Here is a 17,982-nt window from a genome sequence, read left to right on the forward strand (position 1 = left end):
TTACAAGAGCTCTCTGGAGAGAAGTTTGAGGCCTTTTGCAAGGTGTTAGGCTTGTTGCCATTTGAGACTTTATTACCTTAGGGATTGTACTTTCATTGTCATTCTCACATAGTGGATGTGACCTTGCTGCAACTCTCTTCTCTCTTCCTGTTCACTTGTTCACTATGAGCACATGGTCATGTTGCTTAATCCTAACGTAATACATGCCATTTTTGTGTGTGAGAGAGAGAGAGAGAGAGAGAGAGAGAGAGAGAGAGAGAGAGAGAGTGTGTGTCTTTTACGAAAAAAAGAGAGAGAGAGTGTGTGTGTGTGTGTGTTTACTTGTTTTCCTCTTGTGGCTCTTGTTGTTTCCATTCACAGTAATTAATACAATTACCCATTATGAGGAGAGAGAGAGAGAGAGAGAGAGAGAGAGAGAGAGAGAGAGAGAGAGAGAGAGAGCTAGATTTATGTCTACAAGGCCAAATCGGTCTATGAGACCAAAATGTTACATTTGAGAAGTTTGGAAATTCCCCATGTCCCGAAAAGACTGTCATCTAATGCTATGACCAATGAAATGGAGAAAAAACACCGAACAATACATAGCTGATGAGTACAAAATGATGTCTAAGCTAGATATGATGTGGAATTGCTCAGGAGGCACTCATCCTAGAAAATCTCAGTCATGGTGGAAGGTAACTGTGATGGAGGGTTGGTGTTGAACAAGACCCCTTTCAAATGCAAGGTCTTGCTTTGGAGGGTAATGATTGGGGGTCTTCCTCTTGCTTCAGCCCTTTCTAAGCGTCAAATCTCCAACTGCAATTGTTTCTTTTGCACCACCAGTGTGGAATCGGCCCGTCATCGATTTATTTCTTGCCCTCTTGCTAAGAAAATCTGGTCACTCTTGTCAGCGGTTTGGCGAGTAGTGGTTGGTTTCTCGCTAAGCCCTTTTGATTGGGTTTTTGCGCGGCCCAAATACCCCACACTGGCACAGTCACATATGAAGATCTTGTTTCACTTTCTTAGATACTGGGGCTGTTGGCACAATTGGACCATTCGGAATGCTTTTCTTTTTGATTCAGCCTCTAATGTTCAGGGACATATTGCTAAGCTTAAAGGTCTCTTGCATTGGCAGATAGATCTCATTCGGCACTCTGACTTACTCCCTCGGGAGGACTTACTTCCCTGGCATATGGCAATTTCCTCTGCGTCTTTGCCATGACTTTTGTAATTCTTTTGTCATTTAGTACTTTATAATATAACATCCATTACGAGAGAGAGAGAGAGAGAGAGAGAGAGAGAGAGAGAGAGAGAGAGAGAGAGAATGTGTTTTCGCGTGTGTGGGCATGTATGCGCCCGTGCATGGGTGCGCGTGTGTTGTGCTAATGAACACATTAATGATATTGCAGAAACCCACATCTCAGGCAAGTAAACCTGCAAGCATTTCTTCCCAGACTGGCAGTACTTCTGGTGAGAATCTTTCTGAAGTCAGTTCTTTCAATTTCAGATGAGGTTTTTGTTTTGTTGTTTTCCAGCAACTTTTGAAGTCATGTTTTAAAAGTCGCACTCACAGGAAATAAAGTTCTCTCATCAATATTGGGAGGAAGTGAGGTCCAATCCAGTGGCAAAGATGTGGCCATGAATAAATATTTTGGCGAACCTCTCCAGAGTTTAGAAACTTCATTTTCAACAATTCAATTGAAGGAGGTGGGTTTGGTAACTGATGGCACAATATGTTATTTTTGACATAATTTTGTTCTGTCTCTAACAAATACTGCTCTGATTACAGCCCCCTGCTGTTCTAAGAGCAACATCAAACATAGAAACAGAGGGGGAGGCAATAGAGGTTGCTGTCACAAGGTCTTTGATCAAATCCTACTATGACATTGTCAGGAGAAATGTTCAGGACTCCGTCCCAAAAGCGATAATGCATTTTTTGGTAAAGGCTTGGATTAAGATTCTCTGAAGTTGAAGATGTCAGTTTTCTGCATCTGAGGTGTTGAATTACATCTGAATTGGTTCTTGCATCAGATGTGTAAAGAGATATAAATCGTTTATGTTTGTAGGTGTACCATGTGAAACGTGGGCTTTTAAATACACTGGTTAGGAAGCTGTATAGGTGAGTGGTTTAACTTTTCACAGAATGAGGCCTTCTGAAAATTTTCGTGATGTGCTTATGCCTCTTCTATTGGATTGGTCATTACTTTTGTTTCATCTTCTCAGAGAACCTCTCTTCAATGAGCTGCTGCAAGAGAAAGAAGATGTCACAGTGAAAAGAAAACACTGTAAAGAGACATTGCGGGTTCTACAGCAAGCAGCTGCAGAAATTGGCACCGTTGGTTTTGATCTATGAATCAGCAATGAAGTATCAATGCTACTAGAACCTCGTTAAGTAGTACATCTAACAACAGCTCATTGATTCTTAAGGACAATCTAGTCCTTCATTTTAATGCACTCCAAAACAATAAAGTCTGTCTTCTGGCCTCAAAAAGAAGAGGTCTGGGCTTCCATTGATCCTGTTTCACATCGGATTTTTATAACTGATTGGCAATTATGCATGGCCTTGAGGCTGATTTTTTGAGGTCTTAAGCTGAGCAGTGTACGGAAGGCCTTCTTCACTAACATCTTTGTACCTTGTAAGGGTACATCCAAAATCTGAAACATCAATGGAAAAAGATATTATGGCCAAGATTGATTGGAGAAGCTTGAAAATAATACTTCAGAAATTCGACAATGCCTTAACAGGGGGTATGTAAATGTAAGCCATATTGAAAGCAATCATAGCAGTTGACTGAGCGTTTGACAAATTATCTGAGCTTCTCACCTTGATGCGCTTCAGAGCTGTTCAGGTAAATTTTATACAACTTCAAGCACATTTTTTGGTCTGCAGTACTTCGCGTTAGTAAGTAATAGGTAGAAAGAAGAAACACTCTTGAAGCATCACACAGCCACACGCTCTCTTGCCAAGCATCTATGGTAGCGGATGTATAATGTAACATCACTGCTTATCATAGCCTGGCCATCATGTCTTTGCTGATCTGGGGGACTTGTTTCGAATATTGTGGTATTATGTTCGTTTCATTGTTTTTTTCTATTTTCAAAATTAGGAAATGTGTAACATCTGAAGTATAGAAGTACAAGAGGCCCACAACTATTGAATCCTAAATAGGCTGATTGCACTAGGGAACGAGGTCATCCTTGGTAAGAAGGTTTGTATTCTCGATGGTGCTCAATTGCCATGGAAAGAAACCTTGCAAATGATTGATATGCTTGTGTACTTTGGAATGGGAAAAGAAAATGAAAGCATTTTGAATTTCCAACTATGATAACTGCCTAAGAATGTGGAGTGGAACAGATTCTGCCAGTTTGGGATTCCAACAAACCCACACCCTCGGATGTATCGAATTCTTGGAATGTCATGGCAAGATAGTAGAGAGATGTGTTGTGTAATGACCCATGCTATAAATCTGTGATTATAGGTCTCCTCAATTATAGTACAAAAGATCAAAGACCATCATAGGATCATTTGTGTCTCCACATCTAAGATTGCATCTTCCCCATTTGTTTAGGTGTGCATATGTGATCTGAGAGAAACCAAGTGATCATAGAATATTTGCAGTCAGTCTTTCACATCATCAAGCAAGTGGATTGCATGATTTCCCATAAGGCAATCTTTGACTAGGGCAACAATGGCATGTAATATGGAATTATGGCCAACATAATTGCTCAAGAAGCCTTGATGTACACAAGGGCTATGCCAATGATTTTTTGTAAGCAATTTTGTTTGCAATGGGAGCTAAAATCCAACTAAGTAGTTGCTTAGCTAAGACTTGTATGCCTATAGAATATCCCAAGTGTCTTATAACATTGCCTTGGTACCTCCAATGCAAGTATATGTCGTATGTTACTTATGAGAGCTAATTTTTGGGCATTAATGTGCATTTGTGACACAAAAGCAAATAGCTCCCATATGCCCATGGTTGTGCAACCAAGGCTTGGTCTACTAATTGTTGTTGAGAAGAGAGAGGTGTTGACTCATCCTTTTTTCCCAAATGGAATGACAAAAAAAGTGGCTCCATAACATCCCCACTTAGCATCACTCTTGTAGACTCATTCTTGTTGACATTGTAGGACACATTGGATATTCAAGATGCACTTTCAGTATCACCCGAGATCTCTTGGAGCCTTACAATCACATAATGTAATAGGTTAGATGGGAAGCCATCTCGATTAAGCATAGGTAGTTGTTTACACCTCACATTGCCTTGGTACTTTTATAATAGGGTTTGTTCGTATGCCAAACATTTCTTCTAATTAAGGTGACTTAGAGCTCTATTGGTCATGTTCAATCTTGGTACGTACCCTATGGGACTTAATAAATGTTGTGCACATTTGGTGGTCTATCACCCTCCAACAACCATACATATTAGTGTAGGCCACACTCCTGAATGAGCAGTCTAAATGCTAGGCCTTATCCACCACTTGCCCTAGGTTCTTAAATTGCTTGAACTTGAATTTTTTATATTTGAAGATTTGGCGATTGAGCCTAAATCTTGCATGCTCCTTGTTGGTGAAGGCGCATTGGAAATATCATTTGGCCTCCTTGGTGACTTTGTCTTGGTCCACAAACATTGTAAAATACACAATTATTCTCCTTAAGACATCTCCTTGCACTAGTAATGATGTATCCTTAAAAAATTATGGCTTGAATTTTTGTCTCTAATTTATGGATTAGTGTGGTGTGACTTTTATTATTGCCCTCGAACAACAAAAGTGCAATGCTTCCTAGTGTCTTTAGGTGCTATGTCCATTTTGAGTGTAGATTTTCTTGTGCATGGTGGTTTTCTATTTTTGGGTTTATTTATATAAAGATCAATATAATATGTTAAAAGAATAGTTTTCATGTATAAAGAATGGGTTTTATAATACAAATTTAGTCACTTGAGGAATCTAGTCATAGAAGTCCAAATTGCACTAGAGTATGTACAAAGCTTGGGCCAAGAGTGAGATGTAGTTCCATTTTGTTTGGTTATGTGAAATTTAGTCACTTGAGGAATCTAGTCATAGAAGTCTAGATTGCAATAGAGTATGTGCAAAGCATGGGCCAAGAGTGAGATGTAGTTCCATATTGTTGGTTATATGAAATTCCTCCTCTTCTAGTATTTCGTCAAGTAGGATATTTTGTAGCAATTTGCCATTTAGTGGAAAATTCCAAATTGTAGCCAACACTTTGAGAGAAGTGGGTACCATATACATTGGATGGCACTAGGAAGTCTTTATGGCTCTTCTTTGCTTAGGATTAGCCATTAGTTGACATCTACTTGGGCAATCTTTATACAAATGGCATTGCTCAAATGGCTTTTGTCCCCTTGCATTTCTCTCAAGCTTTAGTTGCTCTTCTAGGATTTTACACTTTTTAGTATATGAAGGACTTCACCTCATGCCTTTAGTACTGCTTTTGGAGATGAGTTGTAAAAGACTGGTAGTGATTACTCTGATATTAGATTAGTAGCACTCTAATATTAGATTGCTCAAAGACATGCAAGAGTAAGCAAGGTGTCTTTGACATCCTCGAGGCATGTCATGAAGGTTTTGCTTTAATCCCTTGGCCATTTCTTTCCATTTTCGTAAGTAAGCATTTGATTAGCTTGGGTTTTGGTCTTGATCGATTGGTGAGTCAACCATGTCATGAAACATTGGATTTGAATAATCAATTGAGGTTTTCAATGAGTTGTGAGAAGTTAGTTTTGTGGAATGGCATGTCATGAAGGTTTTGCTTTGTCCCTTGGCCATTTCTTTCCATTTCCATAAGTAAGCATTTGATTAGCTTGGGTTTTGGTCTTGATCGATTGGTGAGTCAACCATGTCATGAAACTTTGGATTGGAATAATCAATTGAGTTTTTCAATGAGTTGTGAGAATTTCGTTTTGTGGAATTCCTAGGGGATGGCTCCTTAGTTGAAAAGAATATAGATTTTCAATCAAATGGTTGCAATTGTTTGGGTCTCTTTCTTTAATTGCAAGAAGTGGTGGCTTGTTTAATGGATGTTTGTTTGTCATAAGTTGTGGAGGAATGTTATGGTGGATTTGTGACTTTGTTAGAAATAGTAGATTGTGGTTTGACTTTCTAAGAAGGTTTGCAAGCTGCTTGTGGCTCCTTTTGAGTCTCCTTTGGAGGCACCGGTGATATACATAGGATCCATTTTATAGATTGAGTAGTAGCATGCAGATGTTGTATTGTTTAGTTTCCTGTTTTTGGGTTGGTGTTGTATTGGTTGCACCTCCAACTGTTTAGCAATGGACGTGGGTGGTTGTAGATCTTGTTTAGAAGGCTCAAGTGTCTTCTTCATGCATGCAACCACTTGCTTTTTAGTTTCGAGCTTCTTTGGATTGGCCTTTTTAGGCTCCACCTTGTGCTCCAGAATAGGACTTGCCGCTAGTTTAGGTTTTGGCTTTTTTGCACTTGGACTTTATCATAGCTTTTATTGAGGGTGGAATTGTAATGGGATTATATGCCAGAGGAGTTAGCTTGAATGGTCTAGGTAACTGTAAAACAAATTGACATAGACATGCAATCGAAGGAAGATAGGTACAAGTTTGTAGTGGTGCAATCCATGTTCTTCTTCATTCTTCATTCTCTTCTTCTTCCATTCTCCACACTCTACAATGAGTATCTCACAAAGTGGATAGATACTCTTTGACCTTTAAGTTAATTTTCATATAATATTACTTTATTTCATGTATACATAGGATATAGGCTTAACTTATGACATATGTCTCAACAGTTCCTCTCAAGCTTAGAATGAGCTTGTAAATATAGTACACTTTTAAAATTTTCAAACTTACATTTACCTAATGCTTTGCTAAACATATCCATGATTTGGTTGTTAGTTTCAAGTCTATCTTTGCATCCATGACTTTCTCTTTGATAAAGTGATGGTGCACTTCAATGTGTTATTTCTCTTGCATGATAAACTACATTCTTTGCAAGCATAATGCTAGCGTTGTTATCACAATACATGATAACTCCTCCATCTATTTCAATCCCCATATCACATAGAAGTAGTTTCAACCATGCTTCCTCACAAGCTACCACTGCTACTTCTCTATACTCCACTTCTATCCTTGATAATGCTACTGTAGGTTGTTTCTTGTTGCTCCAACTCACCATGGTTGAACCAAATGAAAAATCATATCCACTAGTAAATCTCCTATTCATAATACTTTTTGCCTAGTCTACATCCGTATATCCAAAAGCTTGATTCCCTTCTCATAAAACAAGCCATAACTCACTCTCTTCTTCACATACATCAACACCCTTCTTAGTGCATCCAAATGTGATTTCCATGGCTTTTGCATAAATTGGCTTATCACTCCAATTGCATGACTCATGTTATGGTTAAGTAGCTCAAATTACCAACCATCTCTTTGAACATAGTAATGTCTTCAACATACTATCCATTAACAACCATCTTCACATTTTGGTCCAATGGTGTATCGATTAGCCTATATACAGTCATCCTATACTTCTCAACATTTCCAAGGAGTATTATCTTTACACCAACCAAATTCCATTTGGTATATCTCTCACTCTTCTATGCCTAAGAAGTAGTTCAAAGTTCTTAATGTCAAACTCCTTGTGTAAGCCATGCCATGCTTTACTTTCATAATCTCTTTCTCAATTGTAATTATGATTAGATAATAATCATCCTCAATGTGTTGATTTCCATTATTGTTATTTACGACAAATTCCTTCGCATAAACATCCTCATCACTGCTCTCATAATCATCCATGTCAATTGTAGCCTTAGGTTTATACCATTACTCATACTCACCAAATCTTATATCCTTGCTTATGTAAACCTTTCTAGTAAGAGAGTCATAGTACTTATATCTCTTGTTTTCATCTGGATAACCAAGAATGATGCATTTAATTGCCTTTGGCTCTATCTTCCTCCTCAAATCATCAACGATATGCCATAACATACACAATAGAACACCCTAAAGTATGCAACTATAGGTTTTCTATCATACATTTTCTCATAAAGTGACATATGATGTAGAAGTGTTGTAGATGCATTGCTCACAATGTGAATTGTAGTATCTACTTTAGCCCAATGAGTCAATGGCATATGCATTTGGTTCATCATGGCTCTAGTAACTTTAGGAATAATTAGATTCTTGCTTTTTACTACAAGATTTTGCTTTGATGTATACAGACATGTAACCTATCTTTTGATCCTACAATCTCTTAAGTAATTAGATAATTGATTTGATATGTATTAACCTATATTGTCTAATCTTAGACATTTTATGCATGACCCAAGTTGCTTGTCTACCATTGCTTTGAAGTCCAAAAACTTCTTAAATGCTTCACTTTTACACTGCATTAGAACTAAAAGGTTTACACATTATTTACACTCCCATTTTCACATGGCATCTACAAGGTGTCCTCATTTGCTAAATGCATACACCATCTTTAACAAAAGTGTAGATGGAAAGTGGGAGTCCAAATCATTTAGTATAAACAATTTGGTTACCATACTACCATCTTGCAAGGGCCTTCACAAGGTGAAGAAAATGAAACAAGACAATATCAAATATCAGTGAAAGGGATGCATAATTGGTTTCAAAATCACAGGCTAAGGGTGGTTTACTCAGGCACAACATTCTTACATGACAAAGCATAAGCACTTGTCTCCAAATGAATGCTTTCTCAATAAACCCATTGTAAGTTCTGTTTTGAGCTGAATATTATAGGTGAATATATTATTTTTGTTAAAGCATGTAGTAAATAGTGGATTATTGGCGTTATATATCTTTCCATCCACAAGTTTTGAATCACAACCTATGGAAGCTTACTAGCACATTCTATGCAATTCATAAAGATTTTTTAGATATTATCTATACTAATCAAAGCGCATTTTTTTAGTGAAGGTAGGATTTTTGAATATTATGCACAATGTGTGGTTTTGTCAAGAGTAGGTTCATATATGCGTATTGAGGATTTGCCATTACTAAGCATGGCATCTCTAAATTGGGAGACTCCTGATAAAGCAATGGTAAAGAGCTTCAAACTTAGAAAAGCCCAAGACACTCAACAACCATGATTCCTAGAAGGGTCTCGAGGAGAATATTCTTGTCATGGTTTGTACCCTTATGCGTCTTTGTAGCTTATTTTAAAATAGTGAATTTACAGAGGACGAAGGTTTCATGGCTAAGTAGAAAGTTTTCATAGGAGGATTTGGATAATATTCTAGTACTATTTTGAAGATTTAGGGAGCATGACCACAAGGGTGATTTTACATGGTACAATGCACGCCCTCAGTCTTTAGCTATATCTTACAACATCTCTTGACAATCTCTTGTTATGGGTTTTGATTATATGAGGTATAACTTATATATGATACTTGGATTCCGTTAGATTCGGATGTTGATTGTATTCCATTAAAACTAGAGATGAAAGTAATTGGACAAGAAGCAAAGGAGGTTAATGTAACTTTGAAGTAGAGTCTAAAGGATGAAAGAGACACTTTGGAGTTTCTAAATAATACAACTCCTAGGTATAAGTTCAAGATCAATGGTACTACAATTAGAAGAAGAGCTGAATGCTCTCTCTCTTGTATGAGGTGATTAGCTTCTAGAATTTTTAGTTCTGAACTATGAATATATAAACAATTTCATATTTGTTCTTGCTCACAAACATTGTTGCCAAAGGTATTATTCAATGGATACTGATGAGCATTTTAGAGAAACAGTTGGCATGAAATTTAAAAATAAATATGATTCTATAAAGAAAAATGTATTTCATATGAGTAAGATCCAAAACTTTAATTATATCTAGGTTAAAAAAATTGAAGTACAAATTACAAAGGCAATGACACTGTAGTCTTTAGCTTCTTTTTTATCTTTAGTTTCTCCTTTCTTTGGACTTTTCTTCTTCTTCGGAATAGTTTCTTCTTCATCACTTTCATTCATTATCACTAGTTCCTTTAAAAAGGGTTATTTCTATCGTTGCTTTTAGAATTAGAATTTCATGGCACCCTCTTCTATTGAGGCTTCAAAGGAGATGGATCAAACTTTAAAGAAGAAAGCTTGGGTATTCCTTTCTTTGTAGAGACTACCCTAGCCTTTTTGGTGGTTGACTTGGCCTTGCCTTTACCTTTGCTTGTTGCCTTTACTTGTCCCTTGGCTTTGCTCTTAGAAGTTTTAGGTGGAAGAGAGGAGGTGTAATACACCTCTCCCTTATCCACCACATGTATGAATGAGGGTAATGCTTACATTGTAATATAGCACACAAAAATTGAGTTGAAATTACATAAGGTCTTCAATTTAAAAGCAAAAGACAAAAGGATTATATTCACCCCATCTATGTTTAGTAAATTTGAATCTTTTCTCCTACAAACATTCAAGTTGACTCTCCATTTGTAATTGTGTGAGCCAATTTGTACTAGGACCTCTTGAAGGGGAAATGTAAAAGGTATCTGAGAGTGAGCAATGTCTTCAAAACTAGTGTTGAAATGGATAGAAACAAGTCTAGTAGCATTGCATATGAAAAATTGTTAGCCAATAGTAAAGAATCTACCTACAACAAAACTAGGAAACAAGAGAAAACAAAAAAAATAAGGGAAACATTTGAAAATATGTTTTTTGCCATGTTATGAATTCCAAAAAGAGAATTTATAAGGTTGACCTCTCAATAAAAAATGTCGATGTAGGGATTAGACTCCGATGCCCTCTATAAACTAAACACTAGTCAGCAACAAATATGGAAATAAATTGTTGCGAAAAGTAAGTACATAAGGGATATACCTTTCAACATATAAAAAAGATATGGAAGTGTGTGGTGCTATCAAAATTTTTAAAAAGGCCTTGAATATTTGAACTAAAATTTGAAAATATATCCATAAAGAGAAGTGGATCAACAATCAATATATTCTTAGCAATATCATTACTAAGAGAAGCAATCTATGCCATGTATAAAAATGAAGCCTAAAATAAGAGGATGAAGGTGTAATAAACTTTGAAAAAGTCAATAAAAACAAAGAGAGACATTACCTCAAACAAAAATAAACCATAGAGGTTGAGAGCTGAATATCTTTCCTCTCCAACATGCTCTTACCTTTTGGAGATATACTAAGATAATACCCTTTCTCTGCATTATGAGAAACATTTACAACCATCTTGCCAAATACTTTGCCCATCCTCTCATAGTCAACTGGGCCAAGAGACTCAATCTTTCTCTTGCAAATCACATTCTCACTTTCAGCCTCCTCTTTAATATTCTCCTCTAGGATAGTCTTGTTGAGCCACACCTCTTGTAGAGGATACAACATCTTCAATAATAGGCTCTTGCTCCTTTCTATGTGGATGGGTAGCAACAATGTAAGTTATTCATGAGATCAATGATGAAGTCATTTGCAGCCTCCTATAAATAAAGTGTAGTTGAAAGTTTCCACTTTTATGAAGTCTATCAATAGTAGCAACCTTGGACAATCTATTTGAAATATTGTTGACCACTTTGATAAATGTTCCCATCGCGATGAGATAGTTGGTTTCCTTCCAAACTTCCCTTGTCTCTCTAAAGCATCTTTGCATGTAGAGCCACCTTAACTTCCTCTTTCTCTTCATTGGGACTACTTTGGAAGGCACCTCAAATGGGATAGTTGAAGATTCACCATGGTCAAGAGCATTTCTAAGAGTTAAAGGTTTCCCATAGTCACCAACAATAGGAAGACTTGAAGGTAAATGATTAGGAGAAGTTGGAGTTTCACTAACATTTGGTGGTATGGCCTCAACTAAAGGCCGAGAAGTACCTTGCTCTTCAAGATTCCCATGAAGCACCAGGGAACCCCCTAGGACAATAGTACCAACATTTTCCTCAATATGTATAGTAGAAATCTTTGAGGATGGCTGTTGCACATATACTTTCCTAGCCGTCTGCTTGATCTTGGCCATTCAACATCTCTGCTTTGACAGGAGAGAGGATCCCACAACAAAAACCAAGGTACTGATATGATGCGAGGAGAAGAATAGATAGTTGATAAAAGGATCAAATTGTGACGTATTTGCCAATAAGGCTCCATATGGTGTGAGGAGGATGCGTGCAACTCACGAAGGGTAGAAGAAAAATTGTGCCATATCAACGGGATGAAGGGTGAACACAACCATTACAACAAGGAGTTAGTTTGTGAGAAAGAGGACTCTCCAATATGGCATGAGAAGCACTATTTCTACTCCAACCAATAGAGTAATAAGCACACCATATCATCTAGCAAATAGGATGCGGTCTATGACAATAGACAAATGCACTACATATATGGTGCAAGAATGACCTAGAATAGGTTGTGCTTGCACCCTGATTGGTTGATCAGTGAGAAGCACTCACAGGACATAAGGTGACAAAATGACACATTGGCATTGGTAAGAAAATTTGTATATAGTGATAACCTTGTTAGTGCCATGTGGCAAGCCCTCATTGGATTTTGGTGCTAGGGTTTTCAATAGCCCTTTCTAATGATGAATTGTGCGCCATATGTGATCTCTTGATTTGCTAATGGTCAAATTTCTGCAACATGTCATGTATACCTATAAAAGGGCCCGATTTGATTTTTTGCAAGATCTTTTTGGCTTCCTTGCCTTGTATCCCCTAACCATTTTCATTACAATTTTTGCATGCCCTTTTAGTCATATATGGAGTGATTAGTACACTACCTCGATTCTCCATTGTTGAGATCCCCTCACACCTTATCTCTATCACCAAGTAAGACCTCTAATACAAAGCAACTAATACACTCCCTAGATTGTTCGCTAGCTCCTCTCATGTCCTATTGGAATACTTATTGAGATCCCCACACCTTCTTTCTCTATCACCAAGGAAGACTATTGATATAGAGTGACCTACAAAGTCCAGCTTGCTACAATATCTTGTGTTCATGTTGTGTCAGTTGTGGAGTTCTACTTCTAGATCTCTGCCCAAGTCTTTCTTCATTTTCCCCTATTTTGCATCTTGAATTGTCATGTTTGAAGAGTGAGGATCCTTACCTATTTCCTATTTCTTCTACCAAGGTGTGAGCCCAAAAATGAAAGGAAGGATGACCTCCATAGTATCTAATGAGTCAACTTAAGGAAAGAAAGACATTGACCCTGATCTAATTTCAAATCCCCATTGAGGATCCCAAGCCTCACCCAATTTATATATATCACACTCTTTGAGAGGTTTCTAGGTTTTTTATTCAGAGTGGTATTGATTTGTCACATTTTCCAATTGCCAGGGATATATTCAACTTGATCTAGATCAAGTGGTAAATCATTCTTAAGAGTTTTGCAAGGAGTAATAAGCAGAGTTTGCATATTTAGTAGGTCCAATTGTGCAAGTGGACTCAAAAGATTTTGTTCACACACCCATTGGGAATTCACCCATAGAGAAGACATTGTTCACTATAATAATCCCAAGCAATAAAAGTTAGTTGGTTAGGTCAAAAGTTAGTTAGTCAATTAATAAGTTAGTAAGGTTACTAACTAAAGTAAAAAATTAACTAACATTAATAACTAACTAACATTAAAAATAAATAAATAAATAAAACAGAGTCGTAACTTGATATTTTTTATGAATTAACAAGGACCGTAGCCGCCCTTCATGGAAGTTATAACGTGAACAAGAGAGATGAGCTATATTAGTCACTAATGTTAATGTGCGTAGTAAGGATGGTCTAAGAATATTAGATTTTTGGATAAGACTAGAATATTTTAGATATTATCTTTTAAATTTAAAAAAAGAGATATGGATATTTCTAGAACTGGATGTCATTTAAAAGAAAAGACAAGTGATGTGTTAGTTAGTTTGAAGATTTTATAAAAAGAAAAATAAAGAAAAGTGACTGGCAAAATCGCGCGCACTGTGATCGCAGTCTACATGCAGTAGACAACACTTCGAATAGAGAAAAGAAGGAGTGAACTGAGAGCTTTCTAATCAAGTGTCTTGGAGGTTTACCCCCCTTTTGGAGCTAATGGAACCATCAGATTTATGATCTGTGCATCAGATCATTGATCTTTTCAAGATTCCCCTCCATAAATAGCTCATCTTCTCAGCCACAACCCTTCTTCTCCAATTCACTATAAATAAGAAGCATGGGGGGGCACTTAGGGAGACAGAAGAAGACCCCAAGAGGCTACAAAAGAGAGGAAGAGAGGAAGAAGGATACTCCTTCAAGAGGCTGCGAGAGAGAGAGAGAGAGAGAGAGAGAGAGAGAGAGAGAGAGAGAGAGAGAGAGAGAGAGAGAGAGAGAGAGAGAGAGAGAGAGAGAGAGAGAGAGAGAGAGAGAGAGAGAGAGAGAGAGCTCAAATCCCTTGTCTCGATCTTTAACTAAGCCATATTCTCTTACGCTCTCTCATCTCAAATCTATTCCACCTTCCCTATCTCTCAAACCACTTGTGGACGATGACTCCAAAGCGACGAGTTGGAAAAACCATGGGGACCAACGCAACCGGTTAAGCAACGGGTATTGCCAATGATACGGGAGTGCCCGAGGTTGCGGGAGTTGCCACTACCAACGGAACATCGGGTGTGGCTAATGCAAGCGCGAGTTAAAGACGAAGTTCCTAATGTCATCATGCTGCCAAACCAAGTTATTCATTACTAGATTATTATTTTGCTATATAAGATAATTACATAAGATATTAGCTTCCATATTCTTCACTTACACAAATTGATAACTCATCTAGAAAACATATTAGTACAAGCATAAACAATTAATCACTATGATTTATAGCTAGATTAATTGAGATTCTAAGTCATAGAATCAGGTTAGAATTAATTGCCAAAGGTTATTATACATATGTCTTTATACGCATTCGATATAGTTATGGTCAAATGCGACAAGGTTAAGAGTTGACTAGAGACGGTTATAGGAATTAATTGTCTATTTAAGAGTCCTACAAGTCATCTCATCAAGTTATTGACACAATATATTTCTTTAAGGAATTTTGCTTATGTTGGATAAGTGAGCCCAAACGGAAAATTCATGCCTTGCTTAACATGTTATAAGAGATGTGCTTAACACTTCTTTATGGAGAGGAGAATCCTCATTAGAATGTAAGGTTACCTTAGGATAAGGTCTACCTTGGCTATGTGAAGCTGTGAATTACATGTTGGGGTGATTGTCATTGCATCATTTGATATACATTTGAAAGGACTGTTTGTGTTTGCTAGAATCTAGATCTTTGATTGAAATTATTGTCAAACAAAATAAAAGGAAGGACCGCACTAGGCTACGTCCAAGCTAGCAGGGAGACCCTACTCCAAGGGGGTCATGATTATCGCTACGAGAGGCTTGGACCGGCTCCATAGGCGAAAGGTCTGTTAGTAGGGATAGTCTCGAACAATAGGAATTGTAGGTGCCAGAGGGGCTCTAGCTGTAAATTCTACATTGTTCCAAGAATCTAACGAGCCCCTTCATGACCCAGGATGGGATCCTGGAACCGTAAATACTAGTTATGAGGGTGGAATATTGGTGGGCAGAATATCCTTATGGAATTCTGTGTATCTTCCGCTCGGACGAAAAGATGGAAATTGTAATAAACTTCCATTATAATAAAGAAGTTTGTTTTACTGTTCGAATTGTATGCGTGTTGGTGAGATAAATTATGTGAAGGAACCTGTGACTTAATGGACTAATTAAGGAAGCTGGTTATATATGTTCCAATAAATTTGTTGTAGGTAATTAAAAAAACTAAAGATGACCCATCATCAGAGGAAAGAGGTTGGGCGTAACTCCCGAAGGGTCCATCCAATGGTAGGGTGGTCCCGGTTAGTTGGGAGATTTTCTAAATCGGCAATAGAATATGAAGATGGTAAATTGACCAACTAGTCATTAGGTAGAAGCGACTTGCATTGTTTTAGGGGGTCGGAATGGGATTTTGCCTTATGGGCAGGAGGGTTGATGTACCGCATTCCCCTCTGTCTCCCATTGTCTTTGAACCAAGTGCAATGGCAAGTCCGCTTTAGATTGAGTAATCCTCTAAAAGTGGGACTCAAAGTTACTGATGCTAGTTGGCTGCTAGGAGACCCAGCCAATTTTAGGAACCCAAATCTTCAGGTCGATCCTAGTGGGTTTAGTCGGAACTCTCCCGTTGCAAAGTAGACTCAGTAGGGCCTAAGTGACAAACCCCGTGATGTTCCAAGGGAGTACCAGGCGGCATCATTTTTGGAAAACCTACTGATGGACTACTAAAAGGTGTGCCATGGATTGAGACTAGTGGACACCTCATATTCACAAAGAAGTGTTGATATCATTAATTGGACAAATTTTATGCGTTAGATGCTATATGCTCTCTAGAAAATGCAAGCTTATGTCAAAGTTTTCTGCATTGATTGTGTATACCATTGTGAATTATCCAATTAGATCTAATGAGCAACATGTGGACATGTTGAAATCCTCTAGTTATTGCCTACTTAAGGAGTTTGTGGATAATAATTATGTACAGGAATAGGGAGACCCTCAAATGGAAGCATTTGTCACGAAGAATCTAGATGTTGCTCAATTTAAAGGCAAGACTATTATTGAATAAAGAAGTGTAGAGATCCCCAAAGTATCTGACTCCTCCTTAAGCTTTATTATACCTTCTTTACCTAACATTTCCAATCAAAGATAAGGAGTACTTATTGTTTTCTGATATCCAAAGGATCTTTGATTTGATAGAGGACTATAGTTTGGTAATTATTAGATAGGATTTTGCAGACATTGATAGCATAATCGATGTTGAGCATGAGTCCAAAGACGAATTTCTTTTATTAGCTATGGAAATGCCAGATGAAAAGTTTATTGATGCACTCAAGGCCCTATCTGTGTGTTTTACCAAAGCAAAAGATGCTGAGAAGGAATTACATAGACTACTACTAATAATAAGAAATTTCATGAGCTTTAAGAGAGACTTTAAATTTCCAATTTTGGGAGAGAAGAGTCAGAGTATATAAAGGAACTCATAGACATCAAGGAAACATCATTAATCAACTTATGGAATCCAAGTAAGCTAAATAAGGATGAAATTCAAATGGTAATACTTTATTTCTTTCTTGTGAGTATCCATTGATATTTTACATCTTTTTTTCACCTTATGTCCTTTTTCACATCTCCTTTTCATCTTATATTCTTTTTCTCCAATTGGAGATTTTGGATGGGGATAATTTTAGGCAAAGGGAAAAATGATCAAGAACTAGTGGTAGCTCCCTCATACCTAGCCATAATTTATCCTCATGTTCTGTTGATTTTGCGTAGCACTTTCTTAGAGGAGGCTTTATCACCCTTCTCTAATAAAAGTCCTTACAAGGCTTCTTCGCTACTCAGGTTTACTATATAATGCCTATAAACTAATGTTTCTAAAAAAATATATCAATCATTCAAATTTTTGGTTATGCTCTAGGCTACTCTACCTCTAGAGCTAGATATTTTCTAGCATTTTCCTCTTATGCTTTGATAGAAGATCAAACAAATAGCAAATCCATAGTTGGCTAACATAAGAGGAGAAATATCTTAGGTTACAGAGGAAAGATGCATGAGGAGGAAGGGGATGTAAAGGGTAATGGAAGATAGCTCTATGTATCTTTGACTGTTCAAAATTTGTAAACATTTGAAGTTGTCTTTGAAAAAACCAATTGAATAACTCCTCAAGAGCACTGCTTTTTGTAATGCCTCACTTGTATCTTCTACTGTGAAAGTAACATGTGTGTTCTTGATAGTATGCTTTCCCATTCTTTGTTGGCTACAATAAGTTGCTAGAGGCCCTTGTTCTTCCACAAAATAAGACCCATGAATAAGAAGAATGCATTGCATTATATGATTAGTAAGAGCTAGTTTATATAATTGGATCTTTCATTTAAAAAATCCACAAATTGAATTCACTATGTATCTTACTAAATAAAAAGTAATATCCTTTTCCCCCATGCTTCCTTTATTTCTTAAGTATGGTTCATAATTGAAGATCTATACTCTTTTGGATGATGTCT

The 17,982-nt window shown here is 37.2% G+C and overlaps 1 protein-coding gene across 7 annotated transcripts in view; it reads left to right on the forward strand.

Annotated features, from left to right (window-relative positions):
• The window catches only part of LOC148011852 (dynamin-related protein 3A-like), a 101,133-nt gene extending 98,148 nt beyond the window's left edge, over positions 1 to 2,985 (forward strand). For 2 of the 7 annotated variants that reach the window (XM_087670106.1, XM_087670105.1), the window contains 5 exons: positions 1,389 to 1,449; positions 1,541 to 1,686; positions 1,769 to 1,918; positions 2,046 to 2,098; positions 2,203 to 2,985. In XM_087670106.1, coding sequence (XP_087526232.1) covers positions 1,389 to 1,449; positions 1,541 to 1,686; positions 1,769 to 1,918; positions 2,046 to 2,098; positions 2,203 to 2,332 — 540 coding nt within the window. In that variant the 3' untranslated portion in view covers positions 2,333 to 2,985. Of the gene's footprint in view, positions 1 to 1,388; positions 1,450 to 1,540; positions 1,687 to 1,768; positions 1,956 to 2,045; positions 2,099 to 2,202 lie in introns of all 7 variants that reach the window. The other 5 variants (XR_015689289.1, XM_087670103.1, XM_087670107.1 and 2 more) reach the window with 5 other exon arrangements.
• The last annotated feature ends 14,997 nt before the right edge of the window (positions 2,986 to 17,982 follow it).

Source organism: Lygodium microphyllum, chromosome 28, assembly GCF_053477565.2.
Source record: "Lygodium microphyllum isolate KBCC chromosome 28, Lygodium_microphyllum_v1.1.10, whole genome shotgun sequence".
Classification (NCBI taxonomy): domain Eukaryota; kingdom Viridiplantae; phylum Streptophyta; class Polypodiopsida; order Schizaeales; family Lygodiaceae; genus Lygodium; species Lygodium microphyllum.